Source organism: Schistocerca serialis, chromosome 5, assembly GCF_023864345.2.
Source record: "Schistocerca serialis cubense isolate TAMUIC-IGC-003099 chromosome 5, iqSchSeri2.2, whole genome shotgun sequence".
Lineage (NCBI taxonomy): Eukaryota > Metazoa > Arthropoda > Insecta > Orthoptera > Acrididae > Schistocerca > Schistocerca serialis.
In genome coordinates, this window is record NC_064642.1 from 408,383,254 (window position 1) to 408,401,985 (window position 18,732).

An 18,732-nucleotide genomic window follows, 5' to 3' on the forward strand; every position below is an offset into this window, starting at 1 on the left:
AATTTATACTGACTTTTTGATCACCCGGTATATTTGTTCACTGATACGGTCAAATCTTTCACCTTTGACAAAAAGTCAACTTTGTTACTTATCTGGTCGTTTACATCAGTCATCCTTTTTGTTCCTAATTTTGATTTTTTTTTTTGCATAAATGATAGTCCCTCATGGCGACTGCGCTTGATGCTTTAGACTATAAATGGGTGCGTAATGGCACGCCTTCCGGGCGGCTACCCGTCCGACGGCGGTGTAGTAGTTGCCACATAGCACACAGGCGTTACCGTAGAAAAAGATTCTCTCGGGAACTGCCGCTGAACTGAGTATGGAAACAAAATGTAAGTACACCACCTGACGGTTCTTGAGCTAGAGTGTAAACGGCCGTGTTATGGTAAGAAGAAATTCTCCAAAGGACGATCAGTTAGAGAAAGCTACAGTTGTGTAAGGCACGTTATACAAGTGTGACTTTACGTTCCAAATCGACAACTCGAAGTGCGCGCACCTTTCGAAACTGCGTGTAAATCAGCAACAAATCACGATGCGAGTGTGTCTATGACGTCAATGACTGTGCCGAGTACGGAATAATAAATTAACTAGCATGCTGCACCCTTTCACATACACAGAAACGAAGGACTGTGAAGAGGTCTGTTAACATGGGAAGTTAAACTTTTCTAGCCGAGCTCAGTCCTATGTTAGAAATGTTGTGCTTTCGTGTCTTCTTAATCTTTGCTGTGTTGCTCGCTTTGTTTTTGTGACACACTGAAAAGTTGCACAAGGTCCTTAATCTTTATTGTGTTGCTTGCTTTGTTTTCGTGACACAGTGAAAAGTTGCACAAGGCCCTGGTATTTTTTCATACTAGTGTTCGCCTACAAGAGAGACTAAATGCCTGAAACCAAAAAGATATTTAAATTTTACAAAGAAAAAGTCTGCACTATGCATAGATAACAACGTAAATAGATAAACCTGTTTTAATGAAAATTACTTCAGCAGTGAAAAAGTCAGAATTATGTGACAAGAAAAATAATTTTGATGTTACTTGAAACTTAGCAGGAAACCTAGATGCAAAGGATAAAGAAAAAAGGCGCTACTTACTGCGTTCTAGATGTTGTTTAATGGGTCTGCAAGTATATACTTTCTCCAGCAAATAGATGTATATGTTCCGAAATGTTTGGATGAGACTTTTCCTATTCTTTCAATTACCACACGACCATTGACAAGAATGTCTGCTATGATTTTTGCTTTAGGTGTTAATAAACTCTATTATCACTTCTTCTTCCTAGATTTTGTTATTGATTTCAATTTTTTTGTAAAATGGATTGGCCCTCATAATTTCAGTTTCACCTTTCACCTTCAAAACTGCACGGCAGATAGCTCGAAAAATACGCGCAATTTTGGCGCTGACGTGTAAACGAGAATGACCACTCGAAACAGACGAAAATCCGTACACGAATAAAACGCCAGGGGAGCTGCAGTAGACTCACTTGTCTCGAGTAGTCAAACGAGACAAGAAAGTAAAAGGGAACTGAGGAGGGACTAGTTGCACAGCGATTGTTTTCAGAAAGCTTTGTTGTCCACAGCAGCAAAAATCTCGCGAGGAATAGATAATGAATCATCTAGTGTGTTATTTATAACACGGAAACGTCGCCATGCAGTGCGCCTGACATCATACGAAAGTAAGAATTCATCTGGTCCTTCAGTAACTGGTCAAATTAAGTGTTTGATCCTCGAGGCAACTAGCCGAACATTGTACATTTTGCAAGAGCCCAAGTGCCAAAGTGACTCAGCGGAAAGCTCAGCAAACTCGGTTCCGCGCCGTGTTAAGAATGCTGTCGGCAAGGTTCATGATGGGCCATATGGGTGGAACCATCCTTCTAAGACAAAAACAGGTGGATAAACAGAAATTTAAAATCAAGTAGTATGAGATGGCAGAGGGGGCTGCAAGGATACGTTACAAACATGGCAGCCCTTTTGGAATCCGTTACCTTGCATGACACTCGTAATTTCAAAAGGAAAGCGGTTATGGACATATCAAATAGATAGAGAAACCCGTGGTCTGGGATGCCGGCACGGTAGCTCATTGTGTACTCTGAATTAAAAAAAACTGAGTAAAGGAAACAACGATGAACTTGAACGGATGTCTTGTGGCGTCCGCCCAGAGCAAACACAACGAACTATATCGAAGAAAAAAAAGGGGGGTAGGGTCTTTCATTCATAATCAAAACGCCTTCGGTCCCGGGTTCGAATTCCGCCGCTGCTTAAATTTTGGTTAATAACCAATATTGGCGGCCGAAGACTTCCGGCATAAGAAATCACCCCTCATTCTGACAACGGCCTTGACAAAGAGGGCGGAGGAGCGGACAGAGGTTCAGGACACTCTCTTCTTCTAGGGATGGGAAACTTGCCCTAAAGGTGGAAGAATCAGGAATGATCAACGGCATGAGGATGCAGAAGGCAATGGAAACCACTGCATTAAAGGCACGTAACGGGTATCCACAGGACATGTGCTCTGTAACTGAAGAAGTGTGTGATGATCTCTCCATTGGCAAAAGATTCCGGAATAGTCCCCCATTGGGATCTCCGGGAGGGGACTGCCATGGGGGAGGTTACCATGAGAAAAACATTAAATAATCAGCGGAAGGATAACGTTCTACGAGTCGGGGCGTGGAATGTCAGAAGCTTGAACGTGGCAGGGAAATTAGAAAGTCTGAAAAGGGAAATGGCTCAATCTAGATACATTAGGGGTCAGTGAAGTGAAGTGGAAAGAAGACAAGTATTTCTGGTCAGATGAGTATAGGGTAATTACAACAGCAGCGAAATGGTATACCGGGAGTAGGATTCGTTATGAATAGGAAGGTAAGGAAGAGAGTGTGTTCTTGTGAACAGTTCAAAAAACGGTTCAAATGGCTCTGAGCACTATGGGACTTAACTTATGAGGTCATCAGTCCCCTAGAACTTAGAACTATTTAAACCTAACTAACCTAAGGACATCACACACATCCATGCCCGAGGCAGGATTCGAACCTGCGACCGTAACGGTCACGCGGTTCCAAACTGTAGCGCCTAGAACCGCTCGGCCACCCCGGCCGACCCTATCTGTTATTAACAGCTGGTTGTGTCTGCACGTTGTGTCTGAACAGTTCAGTGATAGGTTTGTTCTTATCAGAATCGACAGCAAACCAACACCGACAACGATAGTTCAGGTATACATGCCGATGTCGCAAGCTCAAGATGAAGAGAGAGAAAAAGTGTATGAGGATGTTGAAAGGGTAATACAGTATGTAAAGGGATATGAAAATCTAATAGTCATGGGAGACTGGAATGCAGTTGTAGGGGAAGGAGTAGAAGAAAAGGTTACAGGAGAATATGGGCTTGGGACAAGGAATGAGAGAGGAGAAAGACTAATTGAGTTCTGTAACAAGTTTCGGCTAGTAATAGCGAATACTCTGTTCAAGAATCATAAGTGGAGGAGTTATACTTGGAAAAGGCCGGGTGATACAGAAAGATTTCAGTTAGATTACATCATGGTCAAGCAGAGATTCCGAAATCAGATACTGGATTTTAAGGTGTACCCAGGAGCAGACATAGACTTAGATCACAATATCGTAGTGATGAAGAGAAGGCTGAAGTTTAAGACATTAGTCAGGAAGAATAAATACGCAAAGAAGGGGGATACGGAAGCACCAAGGAATGACGAGGTATCGTTGAAGTTCTCTAAGGCTATAGATACAGCAATAAGGAATAGCTCAGTAGGCCTTACAGTTGAAGAGGAATGGACATCTCTAAAATGAGCCATCACAGAAGTTGGGAGGGAAAACATAGATACAAAGAAGGTAACTGCGAATAACAATGGGGAACAGAAGAAATACTTCAATTGATCGATGAAAGGAGGAAGTACAAAAATGATCCGGGATACTCAGGGATAGAGAAATACAAGTCGCTGAGGAATGAAATAAATAGGAAGTACAGGGAAGCGAACACGAAATGGCTGCAGGAAAAATGTAAAGACATAGAAAACGAAATGATTGTCGGAACGACAGATTTAGCATACAGGAAAGTCAAAACAACCTTCGGTGACATGAAACGCAAGGGTAACAACATTAAGAGTGCAATGTGAATTCCACTGTTAAATGCAGAGGAGAGAGCGGATAGGTGGAAAGAATACACTGAAAGCCTCTATGAGGGGGAAGATTTGTCTGATGTGATAGAAGAAGAAACAGGAGTCGATTTAGAAGAGATAGTGGAGCCAGTATTAGAATCAGAATTTAAAAGAGCTTTGGAGGTCAAATAAAGCAGAAGGGACAGATAACATTCCATCAGAATTTCTAAAACCATTGGGGGAAGTGGCAACAAAACGACTATTCACGTTGGTGTGTAGAATGTATGAGTCTGACGACACACCATCTGACTTTCGGAAAAGCATCATCCACACAATTCCGAAGACGGCAAGAGCGGACAACTGCGAGAATTACCGCACAATCAGCTTAACAGCTCATGCGTCCAAGTTGCTTTCAAGAATAATATACAGAAGAATGAAAAAGAAAATTGAGGATGCGTTAATGACGATCAGTTTGCCTTTAGGAAAGGCAAAGGCACGAGAGAGGCAATTCTGACGTTACGGTTAATAATGGAAGCAAGGTTAAAGAAAAATCAAGTCCCGTTCATAGGATTTGTCGACCTGGAAAAAGCATTCGACAATGTAAAATGGTGCAAAATGTTCGAAATTTTGAAAAAAATAGTGGTACGCTATAGGGAGAGACGAGTCATATACAATATGTACAACAGCCAAGAGGGAATAATAAGAGTGGACGACCAAGAATGGAGTGCTCGTATTAAAAAGGATGTAAGACAAGGATGTAGCCTTTCGCCCATACTGTTCAATCTGTACATCGAGGAAGCAATGACGGAAATAAAAGAAACGTTCAGGAGTGGAATAAAAATTCAAGGTGAAAGGATATCAATGATACGATTCACTGATGACATTGCTATCCTGAGTGGAATTGAGGAAGAATTACATGATCTTCTGAAGGAATGAACAGTCTAATGAGTACAGAGTATGGATTGAGAGTAAATCGAAGAAAGACGAAGGTAACGAGAAGTAATAGAAATGAGAACAGCGAGAAACTTAACATCAGAATGGATGGTCGCGAAGTAGATGAAGTTAAGGAATTCTGCTACCTAGGCAGTAAAATAACCAATGACGGACGGACCAAGGATGATATCAAAAGCAGTCTAGCACTGGCAAAAAGGGCATTCGTGGTCAAGAGAAGTCTACTAGTATCAAACATTTGAGGAAGAAGTTTCTGAGAACGTACGTCAGGATTACAGCATTGTATGGTAGTGAAACGTGGACTGTGGGGAAACCGGAACAGAAGAGAATCGGAGCATTTGAGATGTGGTGCTACAGACGCGTGTCGAAAATTAGGTGGACTGATAAGGTAAGGAATGAGGAGGCTGTACGCAGAGTCGGAGAGGAAAGGAACATGTGGAAAACACTGATAAGGAGAAGGGACAGGATGATAGGACATCTGTTAGGATATGAGGGAACGACTTCCATGGTACCAAAGGGAGCTGTAGACGGCAAAATCTGTAGAGGAAGACAGAGATTGGAATACATCCAGCAAACAATTGAGGACGTAGGTTGCAAGTGCTACTCTGAGAAGAAGAGGTTAGCACAGGAGAGGAATTCGTGGCGGGCCGTATCAGCGTATCAAACCAGTCAGAAGACTGATGACCGAAAAAAAAGAGAAACAATAGTGCCTTTCTTTTAAGCACAGCATTATTCGCTTTTGAGTCATAGTCATGGCAGACGTTTCTTACTTACAGGTGACGTGACAGCTGATGGCAGTAACACAAAAAGAATGCGCTGAGATCGTCCCGATATTAGGAGAGAGGAGTACACATGTTATCGCAGAAGGTTTCAACCAACGACACCGCTATAGTCTACCGATTACCCATTGTGTGGTTGTAAAACTTTTCCGGAAGATAACTGAAACCGTCTGTGTTGCAGACAAACTGAAATGTGGATGGTCAAAACCGGTTACAGATGAAGAAGCATTAATCGCTTTTGTGGCATAGCTCAGTAGGAGTGCAGGACGTGGTACCCGCCGTATCTCGCATGAAACTGGGGTCATCCGTACATAAATAGTGAGAATTTTGGTCGCACATAAATGGCACCCTTACAAAATGCAAATATTACAACATCTCATCGAGGATGGTATAGGTTATTCGGTTCAGTTTACATTATGTGAGACGAGCAACCTAAACGAAAACCGCCGTTTACCCATCACCGCACTGTTCGACGCTACATGATCAAGTTACTTTAATGCATATGTTCGACGTCAAGGTGCAATTCCACTTACAGACAGCAGGTGGCAACACTAGCAGTCAATGGTATAGGTCTGTAAATAGGGTGCCGGGGGAACGCGGAAAACGGTGCAGTCGTTCTCGTAATGCGGAAACGGAGCGATTTATTTGACGTCCAAAAGGGTGTGGTCATCGGCTTTCGTGTCAAGGGTGAAAGCATTTCCGAAATTGCTAAATTTGTAAACTGTTCACGTGCTGTAACGGTTAAAGCACACTCTGCATGGCAAAATGACGCTATCCAAATCCGGCTCCGAGGCAACTGTGGTACATCATGGGTCATAAATGACAGGGGTGAACGACGGCTGCAGAGATGTGTATGGGCGAATAGACGTCCAACTGTTGAGCAAGTGACCGCCCAGATGAACCAAGGGGCACGAACACCGCTCCTGAACGACCGTTCAGCGAACAGTGCTGCGTGTGGACCTCCAAAGCAGGTGCGTGGTTCATGCACCCATGCTGACTGCTGTTCATCGGCGACGAAGGCTGGAATTAACATGCCAGTACCGCAACTGAGTGGCGACAGGTAGTCTTTCATACGACAGATGGCCGTTGGCGTGCACGGCGTGAAACGCCAGAAAGCAAACACCTGCAACAATCGTTGGAAGGTTCCAGGCCCGAGGAGATAGCGTGATGGTCTGGGGATTGCCTGGGTGAATTCGTTATTCTGGGAGACACAACTGATCCACACAAGAATGCATCCATCCTACCCCTACATGCAGTTAGTTTTTCATCGGCACGATAGCGTTTGCCTGCAGAACAATGCAACGTATGACACAGCTTGAAGTCTACCTACGTGATTGGAAGAGCTGCAGGATGATTTCACGCTACTCCCCTGGCCTCCAAACTTCCGGGATTTGAACCCAAATCAAGAATTGTGGGACCACCTCAATCAGGCTGTTCGCGCCATGGATTCTCAATCGAGAAGCCTGGTGCAGCTGGTCACGGTACAGGAGTCAACATGGCTCCACATCGCTGTCGGTACATTTCACAACTGCGCTGACTCTCTTCTTACACGCGTCGTAGCGGACCGTGGTGGTTGTTCAGGTGTCTGACTGGTGAGCACATTAATGAAACTGGACAGTGTAATTTCTATGTGAATGGAGAGGTTAATAAACAGAACCAGAGACACTACTGAGGTATCAAACCGCAATAATTGAATCTATCCAAGGTTGTTGGAGAATTAGAAGTCATAGTTTGGTGAGAATGGGGGTTCTCGTATTGCTGGGCCCTTCTTTGTTCAGGTTACACTGACATCAGCCCGTTAACTGTAGTTAGTAGACACAGATGTACTGTCGTCACTGCCGTTTGGAAATAGGACATTTCCAACTTTGTTACAGAACGATGGTGCTCCAACTCACTGCGGGTTAGCTGCCTGGGCTAACTGGATATCAAATTTCCCCAGAGTTGGGTATATTGTAGAGGACCGATGGATTGGCCACCATTCTCCCCAGATATGATTCTTTTAGATTTCTGTCTTTGGGGACATGTGAAGGCAGTTATGTGTGTGGTGTAGATCAGAAGTCTTGCACACCTCAAAGAGCGTATTCTTGATGTCTGTGTTGCATTCTGGTACATGCGTTGGTTAAAGTTCACGGGGAGTCGGTGAGGCGGGTAACAACAAACTTATAGGATGCTGGACACCACGTTAAGTACATATTGTTGCTTTTATGTATTTCCACTAGTATTTCACCTCTTGTGGAGAAAGTGTGACATGACTTGAGGATGAATGATGCTTTGCTCAAATGAAAGACACCATTGTTTTGCTCGTGTAGTTCTCTATCTGTTTGATATGGCACATGATCCCCTTTTTATTTGAAAATTTCGAGCTACTTCCAAGACGACGGCTCCCAAAATGGCCACCTTGTTGATGACATAAACTCACAGACTTTCCTCCTCTCCCATCTCACGCCACTCGCTTATAAATATCGGTTTATGCATCTGCTTTCAGTTTAGAAGGATGTTTTCAAACCCATGGACCACCCTGCACAACTAGATCACTGCAAATGAGAAATATTTAGGTAGCAAAATCGTCTCAAGTCTGCGATACATGAGATGATCATTGTATAAATCACTACAATCTGTTCAAGTATGACGATAATAAGTAAATCTATGATCAATGACAAGTTATAGGTTTCCGTGCTAGTAGAAACAAAGATAGGTAGTCGATGTAGGAGTACATAGCGACAACAGTTGTCAGCTGTGCTATGTTCAAGCCCCAATGTGTGTTGCAGGAATGGTGCGTGTAACACTTTCTTTCACGTGCGTGATCAAGCAGGTGGTGTCATCTGCAGGAAATTTGCTTCAGTTAATTCTGTAGGCTTTCTGAAGCACTGGGGGGCCACGGCTCGAAAAACTGAATTCAATATTTACAGACATTACCAATGAAAATGGAAGTCAAAACTGAATTAGTGGCAATACATTCCAATACTTAGTTGAAATATAGTTAAATAGATTCTCTTCTCCTGTCACGTGTACTCTTAGTACTGATTCTTATATCAGTATTTAATTGTCTTATTATGCTGCATTTAACTGCCTTACTACACCGAATGAGATACACCCACTTAAACACTGTCACAGTTAAATTACTAACCACGACTTTGATAAGAGATCATTCCAAGCTCAGCTGGAACAAGTCCACAAGCAAAGTCTGTGCGAGCCAATAATACAGTGCAAAGCAGAGAATTGTCAGTGACATATGCACAAACACAGTGAAGCAAGGAAAAACAAAAATTAGAGTACAGTAACACAAGCCAGTCAGAAGAATACGATGTGCAGATATCATGCAGTAGCTGACACAATGCATAAACAGAGAATTGCTGGAGAACAAAGGTGTCAGGTCCTGTGTGCTAGCCTCTGGTCACGTTGTTTGTCCACGTCCTGGGGCGCGTTCTCGCCGGCAGAGTGCCGTTGGCAATGACTGTATTGACACCACTGACTATGTTGGTTTGTCCGCATGTGTTCTGCAGTCTTTCTGGCTGGAATATAAGACGTCTCTCTCCCAAACTTGCCACACACAGCTGTAAACAGTCAAACTTGTCACTAAGAGTGAAAGACATGCTGGTATCCTACTGCCCAACTGCCCACCAGATCGGCGAGTCGTAAGCTTTGTCCATTTAGACTTCCCACATAAATAGGGGTGATTACAGGGGCACCTGTGAGAGTTTGCTGTCCAGTTGATCCTCTGGTAACTGCCACTTAGACTAAGGTGTGGGCCCTTGTGAAGCGTTCCTGTGAGGGAGGAGGGAACACAGGCCGGTCCCACCACCTTGTTCTGCCTCCTCCTACTGCTAGTGTAGGCTCCACTGTGCCACTTTGCTTGGGCAGCTTACGAAATCCACCGGTTGGGGAATGAGAGAGAAGTGTTTCAATCTGGTGCCGGTAGGTCCGGCCTATGGGTGTGCCAGCATCTATTACACATTTGTCTCGGAGACCACCACTGCAGTTCACATGTTCGAAACCAAAGAGGCGTACCCGGTAGGTATCTGCCGAACCACCGTGGTACTGCTGTCCGTGCTGGTAAATGGAGTTGCAGCAGCATCCATGACTGGCACCCATGAAGGATATCCGCCAGACTTTGACGGTAAGTGTTAAGAGGTTATGTAATAGTGTCACAGTTATTTCTGATCATGCTTCACTCACAGCCTTCTTCTGGATTTTAAATGGTTTTTTCATGCCGTCACATTCTTTATTGGAGTGTGGATGAAACAAACGCCTGAAAAAGCTCTTAATCCCGATTATATAAAAATAATGAAAATTTCTCTGGTGCAAACTGAGGGGCCGTTATCCGTTAAAAACAACCTTAGAAAGCTCGTCAGCCCTTCTATAGCAAATGATTTAATAATAGCTTTTGCTGTTGTTGTTATCATTGTGGTTTTGGATCAAGTATGGAAATCTAGCTTGTAAAAGGCATCTACAACGATTATTTACATCAATGGTGGGAAGGATCCAGTATAATCTATAGTCTATGTATTCTCTCCCAAGGTTGTTTTGGTGGTATAGTAGTAGTAGTTTTATTCATCTGCAGATCATTTTTACAAGAATATTGGACATGTACTGATATTACAATTTAAGAACAACAAAAATAACGTAATTCTTTTACATATTTATAGGTTTAGTTTGACAAGGAGGGTCTTATAGGAGGAACCATCCAGGCATTTGTCTGAAGTAATTTAAAGAAAACCTAAATCAGGATAGCCAGGTGAAGAATGAAGCCTCCACCCTCCCGAATACGAGGCCAGTCTGTATAGAACAGTACTACCTCATTCGTTTTATCCCTAGTGTACAATAATGTTTTACAAAGAAGTTAATTAACAATGTAAAAGGCTAGCGCTACACTGTACATTCACTTCTTAATCCTAAACACTGCGAACACTACATACTTTATACGCACATTGTTCCGTATTGTAACATTATACACACTGTCAGCTGATATCAGGACGCTAGCGACGACCTCCGTTTTCCACTCTGCGTATCGCAAACTTGCCGTTTGCTAGCCTGAAAAACTGAGTCAGCATCCGTCGATAACGACAAAACGTTGAATTCAGAGTGAGGGAAAAGTGTTAATATTATACAGAACATTGCATAGCTTTCAGAATAATTTTTTTCCGGAAAAGGAAAAAAGAAGGCAGAAACATACTGTGAAAGTTTAATGTGAAATTATATGCTTTATTATTGTTGTTATCATTTATATGTCTTACATATTTATATCTGACCCCTTCTCTGTGTTAATTAAGTAATCCTTCAGTATATAGGACGTATTGCTTAACAGCTATTTTAAATGCCTTTTTAAATAAGTCTGTTTTAGTAATCGCATCTCCTTGGGTAATTTATTATACAGTTTTATTCGTTGCGGAAAATGCTGTTTTGAGTTTTATGCGAAATGTGAATGTACGAAGTAAGTTCAATCTTGCTCTTGTTCCACGGTCACGGGCAGAGCCATTTGTGCAGTAGTTATCAGTATTATTTTTGATGTGTACAGCTGATCTGTAAATGTAGTTAAAATCCCCAGTGTTTTGAACAGGTCTTTACAGTGGTTTCAACTGCTACTTTTGGTAATTATTCTTAGGCCCCTTTCCTGTAGCTTGAAAACTGTATTCGTGTTTTGTGGATTTGTTCCTCAGGAAAGAATTGCATAGTTAGGAACTGAGTGTACAAATGTACAGTAAGTAACTAAAAGACACTGACTGTAACACATTGATGACTCTAAGGGCATAACATGTCGACATTCAATTTGCAAGTGGTTTTATGTGTTAACCCTGCTTCAAGTAAAAATGATTGGTACTAATTGATTCCGATTACAACGACTGCAACTACCAATTCATTTATCAGTGTGTGCATAAATTCCCCGCCTGTATGTTTATCATCTTGCCAGGGTCTTTGCAGCTTATTCCTGAGTGCCCTCTGTGCAGAATGCCTATCTCTTGTAGTGCTTTTCTGGAATGGCATTTTAGTGGCTGCCGCTTCTCTAGCTTTCAGGATTTGTCTCGTTAGAATAGAGTGCCAATGCCTATGAGTGGAGAATGTTAGGACGTCTCTTGATGTATTTTTGGGCATTCGTTGCGGCCAATCGCAGCCTCGATGTCATGTCACTCTGGAAAGGATTGTGTCCTATGTCTTGGCTGTCGTAACTAGTTTTGCAGTGGCGGAAACTCTGTGATTCTTCATCTGTTATATCTCTCGTGTAGATAAGAATAAATGTTATCAATCTTCTGCAACTGAATGTTTATTATTATGTTTATTATACATGTTTCATTGAATCATATTAGACACCTTCAGCGCATTCCATTGTGGACTTTGTGAGTAAACGTTAAGTGAATGTACTATACGTTTTCAGTCAACTGCACGTCTCAGTTTTATATTTCATTGCACATAACCTCATTTGATATTCACTGTACGTGTCGTCGCTGCTTGGTTAACCTAGCAGCATTCAAAAAAGTTTACATGATTTTATTTGTAGTATTGTTGGTTAAGAGGTTCAGTTATGCTTGGCATATATCAGTCTATTTTCAATGAATATACAGAATCTGAATAATGTTTTTTGAAATTTTGTATTGTTTTATTTGTACACATACACTAATTTACAATAAATACAAAAATAATTAAAACAAAGAATTTATTTTAAAGTCGAATGCCTCTGTTTGTAGAAGCAACATAATTGAGAAGTTCCTCACTGTCTTCACAGATGAAAGGCTTTTCGTGATAGCAGGCAACATCATGCCAAGCGATGCCATCATTGTAGACATTGTTGAGGATAGCAAGGCATGATTCGTTAGTGCCGTTGATGTCGAATTCTGCATTGTCAGGTTGGCGGAATTTCTTGTGACCAGTTTGACTCCAAGGGTTGAAACTGAAGCCGGGAGGAATCTGATTCGTAGGAGCCATCTTCTGGCGTGTTGCTGACCAGAACCATCCAAATATGCTCTTTGGTTCAAGATCACGGCGGTTTTCACAGCCTTTGAAGTCACAAAGACGTCCACTTGTCCATATGTAGGGTACGTCACCTATAAGGAGAAAGATGTTATCGTTATATACGATAAGTAAGAGCTCAAATGTTAAATGTAGGGACTGACTCGAGTAACGATAGTTCACAAATTCCCAGAAACTGTGATTATAGTTGTTTCTCATTAACAAAACTCAAAGCCTCTGGATGTCACCATCCCACAGAAATTTATTTGTGTTTAGATCATTCAACTGTTGTGTTCTATGTTATTAAATTCTCCAATCTAAAATGCACTACAAATTAAAAATTATTTCTTTTACTTCATTCAGATTATAGGGTGTGTCGGTTATGTGTGAGAAGCTAAAACTGTGTCCCACAGGCAGCCTGTCACCAACTGCGCCAACCAAGAATGCCGAAGCTGACTCAAAGCTTCAACCTGTCACAGGTTCCTCCCGTCCCTTTCAAAGTCTGGTAATAAGTTACCAATGTAGTCAGTTATGTGCAGGAATGTCTCTTCGTACCTTGCTGTATCAGCCTGAAGGCCAAATTATTTTCTTCCTGAGTTTCCATGGAGATCAGATCCATACAGTATTCTCTGCATATGTTTCGAGCGTCTAGCCAGTCGACACGACTATTGCGGTACTGAGGTACATTACCGCTGAAGAAGTAATTATGACCATTGAAGAAAAATTGCTTTGGTCCTGTAACAAAATGAAACAAAAAAGTAAATTGCATTCACACAAAGTCCACTAAAGTTTATAATCACTAAGTCACATTTAAAGAGCAATTATAGGTTTTATGATGCAAACAAATTATTACAGATCTACATTAAATATCCTTTCAAATCACAATGACTGTGTCCAACAGATTTAGCTTCATGTATGTAAATGACAGTTTACGCTCTTTTTATTTGGTCTTAAAATTTATATCTCTTCTGGAGCTCTTTTATGCACTAATAAGCCATCCATTTTTTACTGATGTATCCATGTAAAAATTTTAATACATTTTACCAATAACCATACGCCGAAGTACAGAAAAAGTGATATACAAGCACGAAAGCTACCCTGGAAGAAATTTGCATGATTAAAAAAGACAACAAAGTCACGGACGTAGGAATACCTATATTTTTTTCTTAGTTTCTTCCAGAATTGAACATGTAGTGGAGAGAGGAACCATTACCCCACACTGCCCTGGGGTGACAAAAGTCATGGGAACCTCTTAATATCGTTTCGGACCTCCTTTTGTCTAGTGTAGTGTAGCAGTTCGACATGGCAGACTCAACACGTCGTTGGAAGTCCTCTGTAGAAATATTGAGCCATGCTGCCTCTACAGCCGTCCATAATTGCGAAAGTGTTGGCTTTGCAGGATTTTGTGCACGAACTGACCTCTCGATTACTTCCCATAACATGAGATTCATGTCGAGCGATCTGGGTGGCCGCGTAATTCGTTCGAACCGTCCAGAACGTTCTTCAAATCAATCACGAATAATTATGGCCCGGTGGCACGGCGCATTGTTACCCGTAACAATTCCATCGTTGTTGTAAACATGAAGTCCATGACTGTCTGCGGTTCGGTTGGACCAGAGGACCCAGTCCATTCCATGTAAACACAGCCCACGTCATCATTGGGCCACGACAACTTTGGACCATGGCTTTGTGGGGTCTGCGCCATACTCAAATCCTGCAATCAGCTATTGCCAAATGAAATCGGGCCAAGGTTTTACAGTCCAAGCCAATACGGTCACGCACCGCAGTGAACGTTGATAAATGGACTGGGTAAACTCAACTTTGCCAATGAAGTTTTACCAACAACGTGGTTTGTCCTTCCGTGGAACAAGTCTACATGTACAGTCATACCCTGTAAGTGCTTGGTGAAAGGTTCCATGTACCACTGCTAGCCAATAGCTTCTCTGTTCCAGTCGCAAAGGGAGCAATGGAAAACAGCTGTCTATGTGCTTCCGTACGAGTTCTGAGCTCTCTTATTTAGTCTATATGCCACCGTTCTTACGCGAGACGTATGTTGCTGGTATTGAATCGTTTTTCAGTCTGTCACAAATGCCAGTAATCTAAACCTTCTCAATAGCGTTTCGTGAAAAGAACGCCTTCTTCCCTCTAGGGATTTCGATTTGAATTCAGTTAGCATTTCCGTAATATTCGCGTGTTGATCGAAACTACTGGTAACAAAGCTATCAGCACGGCAGCTTAGATATTTATTCGACGTGCCTGTGACAAGTAGCACACTAATACTACTGTGTTCGAACATTACAGGTTTATATTTGGTGAAATGAATGGCAACTTTCTATATATGTGGAAAAACGTAAGATAATGCAAATGAATAGGAAACTGGTGACGGTGTTCACTTCCATACAAGAACAGACGGTACAATGCCTTAGACAATGTGGTTTAGTGGAATCTCTGGAAATAATTTTAAGAGAAGGTCAGCAGTAACAGATGAGTGTGGCATATTGCGAAGTTTACTTTCGCTCAATTACGGATTCATTTTCAGTACATGGAATCCTTAGAGGATAAGGATGATGTTGGTTATGAAGAACTGCATACAGAGACACAGGTTACCTCTTGCTCAAAGCGTTTGTGATGCAGTTCATGTGCTACCATCCTTCAGAGCAGCTAGCATATACAGGGTGTTACAAAAAGGTACGGCCAAACTTTCAGGAAACATTCCTCACACACAAAGAAAGAAAATATGTTATGTGGACATGTGTCCGGAAACGCTTACTTTCCATGTTAGAGCTCATTATATTACTTCTCTTCAAATCACATTAATCATGGAATGGAAACACATAGCAACAGAACGTACCAGCGTGACTTCAAACAGTTTGTTACAGGAAATGTAAAAAATGTCCTGCGTTAGCGAGGATACATGCATCCACCCTCCGTCGCATGGAATCCCTGATGCGCTGATGGAGCCCTGGAGAATGGCGTATTATATCACAGCCGTCCACAATACGAGCACGAAGAGTCTCTACATTTGGTACCGGGGTTGCGTAGACAAGAGCTTTCAAATGCCCCCATAAATGAAAGTCAAGAGGGTTGAGGTCAGGAGAGCGTGGAGGCCATGGAATTGGTCCACCTCTACCAATCCATCGGTCACCGAATCTATTGTTGAGAAGCGTACGAACACTTCGACTGAAGTGTGCAGGAGCTCCATGGTGCATGAACCACATGTTGTGTCGTACTTGTAAAGGCACATGTTCTAGCAGCACAGGTAGAGTATCCCGTATGAAATCATGATAACGTGGTCCATTGAGCGTAGGTGGAAGAACATGGGGCCCAATCAAGACATCACCAACAATGCCTGCCCAAACGTTCACAGAAAATCTGTGTTGATGACGTGATTACACAATTGCGTGCGGATTCTCGTCAGCCCACACAAGTTGATTGTGAAAATTTACAATTTGATCACGTTGGAATGAAGCCTCATCCGTAAAGAGAACATTTGCACTGAAATGAGGATTGACACATTGTTGGATGAACCATTCGCAGAAGTGTACCCGTGGAGGCCAATCAACTGCTGATAGTGCCTGCACACGCTGTACATGGTACGGAAACAACTAGTTCTCCCGTAGCACTCTCCATACTGTGACCTGGTCAGCGCTACCTTGTACAGCGGCAAATTCTCTGACGCTGACATTAGGGTTATCGTCAACTGCACGAAGATTTGCCTCGTCCATTGCAGGTGTCTTCGTCGTTCTAGGTCTTCCCCAGTCGCGAGTCATGGGCTGGAATGTTCCGTGCTCCCTAAGACGCCGATCAATTGCTTCGAACGTCTTCCTGTCGGGACACCTTCGTTCTGGAAATCTGTCTCGATACAAACGTACCGCGCCACGGCTATTGCCCCGTGCTAATCCATACATGAAATGGGCATCTGCCAACGCCGCCTTTGTAAACATTGCACTGACTGCAAAACCACGTTCGTGATGAACACTAAGCTGTTGATGCTATGTACTGATGTGCTTGATGCTAGTACTGTAGAGCAATGAGTCGCATGTCAACACAAGCACCGAAGTCAACATTACCTTCCTTCAATTGGGCCAACTGGCGGTGAATCGAGGAAGTACAGTACATACTGACGAAACTAAAATGAGCTCTAACATGGAAATTAAGCGTTTCCGGACACATGTCCACATAACATCTTTTCTTTATTTGTGTGTGAGGAATGTTTCCTGAAAGTTTGGCCGTACCTTTTTGTAACGCCCTGTAAAATGAAACTGACCACATTTTTATTCATTGAAGTGTCTTCTGTGTACATGTAATCACTCAATAGTGTGGTATGAACAATGAAAAGTTTGATTATGTCGTATCATCCAAAGATCGTGGTGTTATACAACAGCTGGCAACGCGCATTGATACTACAGACACTAGGGATGTCTCGTTGCAAACCGCAAAGACGAGTGGGGGGCTAAAGAAGACACGCCCTCTCTCTCAACACAGCATCGCCCTCACACGTAGGCCAATATAGAGCCGAGCATGGAAGCGCTGTGCCCCAGTTCATGATGTCAGCTGAAACAGTCAACATCATCGAGTATGACTAAAGAGTTACTCAAGTCTCAAACGCAAATGTACTTTTATAAATCCTGAACATTTTACCTCAAGGGAAGGGTTGTAGTTGTATGCATCTTGTGATGCTTTAATAGTCAATGAGAGTAGTAAATTATCAAGCACTACTGTGGCTAAGGATTGTATCAAATTAAGTGAATCTTTTTATCATTCACGTAATAAAGTGTTGTAGTTCAGATGAGCAACCTCGCAGAGCAATTAAAGAACCGACAGCTGTTACTGGACTATTGTAGTTTCGACTTGTCATAACATATTAAGCACACAGGTCTAACAGAACAGCATTAAATATCCAGTTAAATTATAATGGTATAGCAGCTATAAGATTAATCTTTCGTAACAAGAGAAGACCCTGGTATATCATGGTGATGGGTGGAAGAACACAGTGAATGGGTGTACATCGATTTATATACTTTATTAGTATTTTTGTACTTTGATCACATGAAACGCGTAACCTGGTGCCTCAGACGCAAGCTGGCGAAGGCATGGGACTTACACGGAGGAGAGACGAGACTATAGGACTAACTAGCGACCAGCCCCGCCTTCACATAGGTATCTACGACTGGACGACTTGTCTGACGTAGCGGTATTAAATTATATGTACAAATGAATCTCTGTTCCTATTAGTGAAAACCGTATCAAAATCCCTACAGTAGTTCCTGAGATTAGCCTTCACACACAGAAGGAAAAAGTGCGGCAGGAAACCTTAATTTATTAATATGTGTAGATAAGGGACAGCACTGGTACTCGAGAGGTGTAGAGTTCCAACCTCTGACCGAATTACACGATCAACGTTTTCTGTGGTTTTCCTAAATCATCTCACGCGAATATCGTAATAGTTTGTCCAACAAGTTAACGGCGGGTTCGTCCGCTGTGTATTTTTAATTTGCGCCGGTAGGTCATTGGTATGGGATGGTTAACAGAGAGAACACGCTCCGTTATGAAATGTCACTGACAGTGTAGCCTAATACGAAAACGCACCTCTGTATTTAATCAATATTAAAGGGACAGTTTTTGCATGTAAGAAAGTTTCCCTTCAGCACACAATCTATTGCTAGGTGTCAATTTATTCCGACTCAGTTTTTGAGGTACGGATTCTAGAAGCATGTTTTGTGAAAGGGGAGATTTTTACTTTCTGTCGCCTGTTCTGTCGAAAGAGTCAAGTTAAAGAATGCGGATCAGCGTGAGCCGCTGGCGCACGCCGCTTGCGTCTTATTGAGAATTCTTGAAGCGATTGCTCGAAGCTGGCCAAGGCGGTGCTTTCTCTTTCACACTTTAGTTTCACTGACATGTTACATATCTGCAAACACATGCATCAACTCCTGATGTGGGAGACGCTAGTTAGACATAGTAACTTATCA

General features: G+C 42.3%; 1 protein-coding gene across 1 annotated transcript in view; it reads right to left on the reverse strand.

Moving 5' to 3' along the window:
* Positions 1-12,386: 12,386 nt before the first annotated feature.
* The window catches only part of LOC126481206 (uncharacterized), a 56,797-nt gene continuing 50,451 nt past the window's right edge, over positions 12,387-18,732 (reverse strand). Inside the window, exons 3-4 of the mRNA XM_050104807.1 lie at positions 13,319-13,498; positions 12,387-12,858 (exon numbers count right to left, since the gene is read on the reverse strand). Coding sequence (XP_049960764.1) covers positions 12,476-12,858; positions 13,319-13,498 — 563 coding nt within the window. The 3' untranslated portion in view covers positions 12,387-12,475. The remainder of the gene's footprint in view (positions 12,859-13,318; positions 13,499-18,732) is intronic.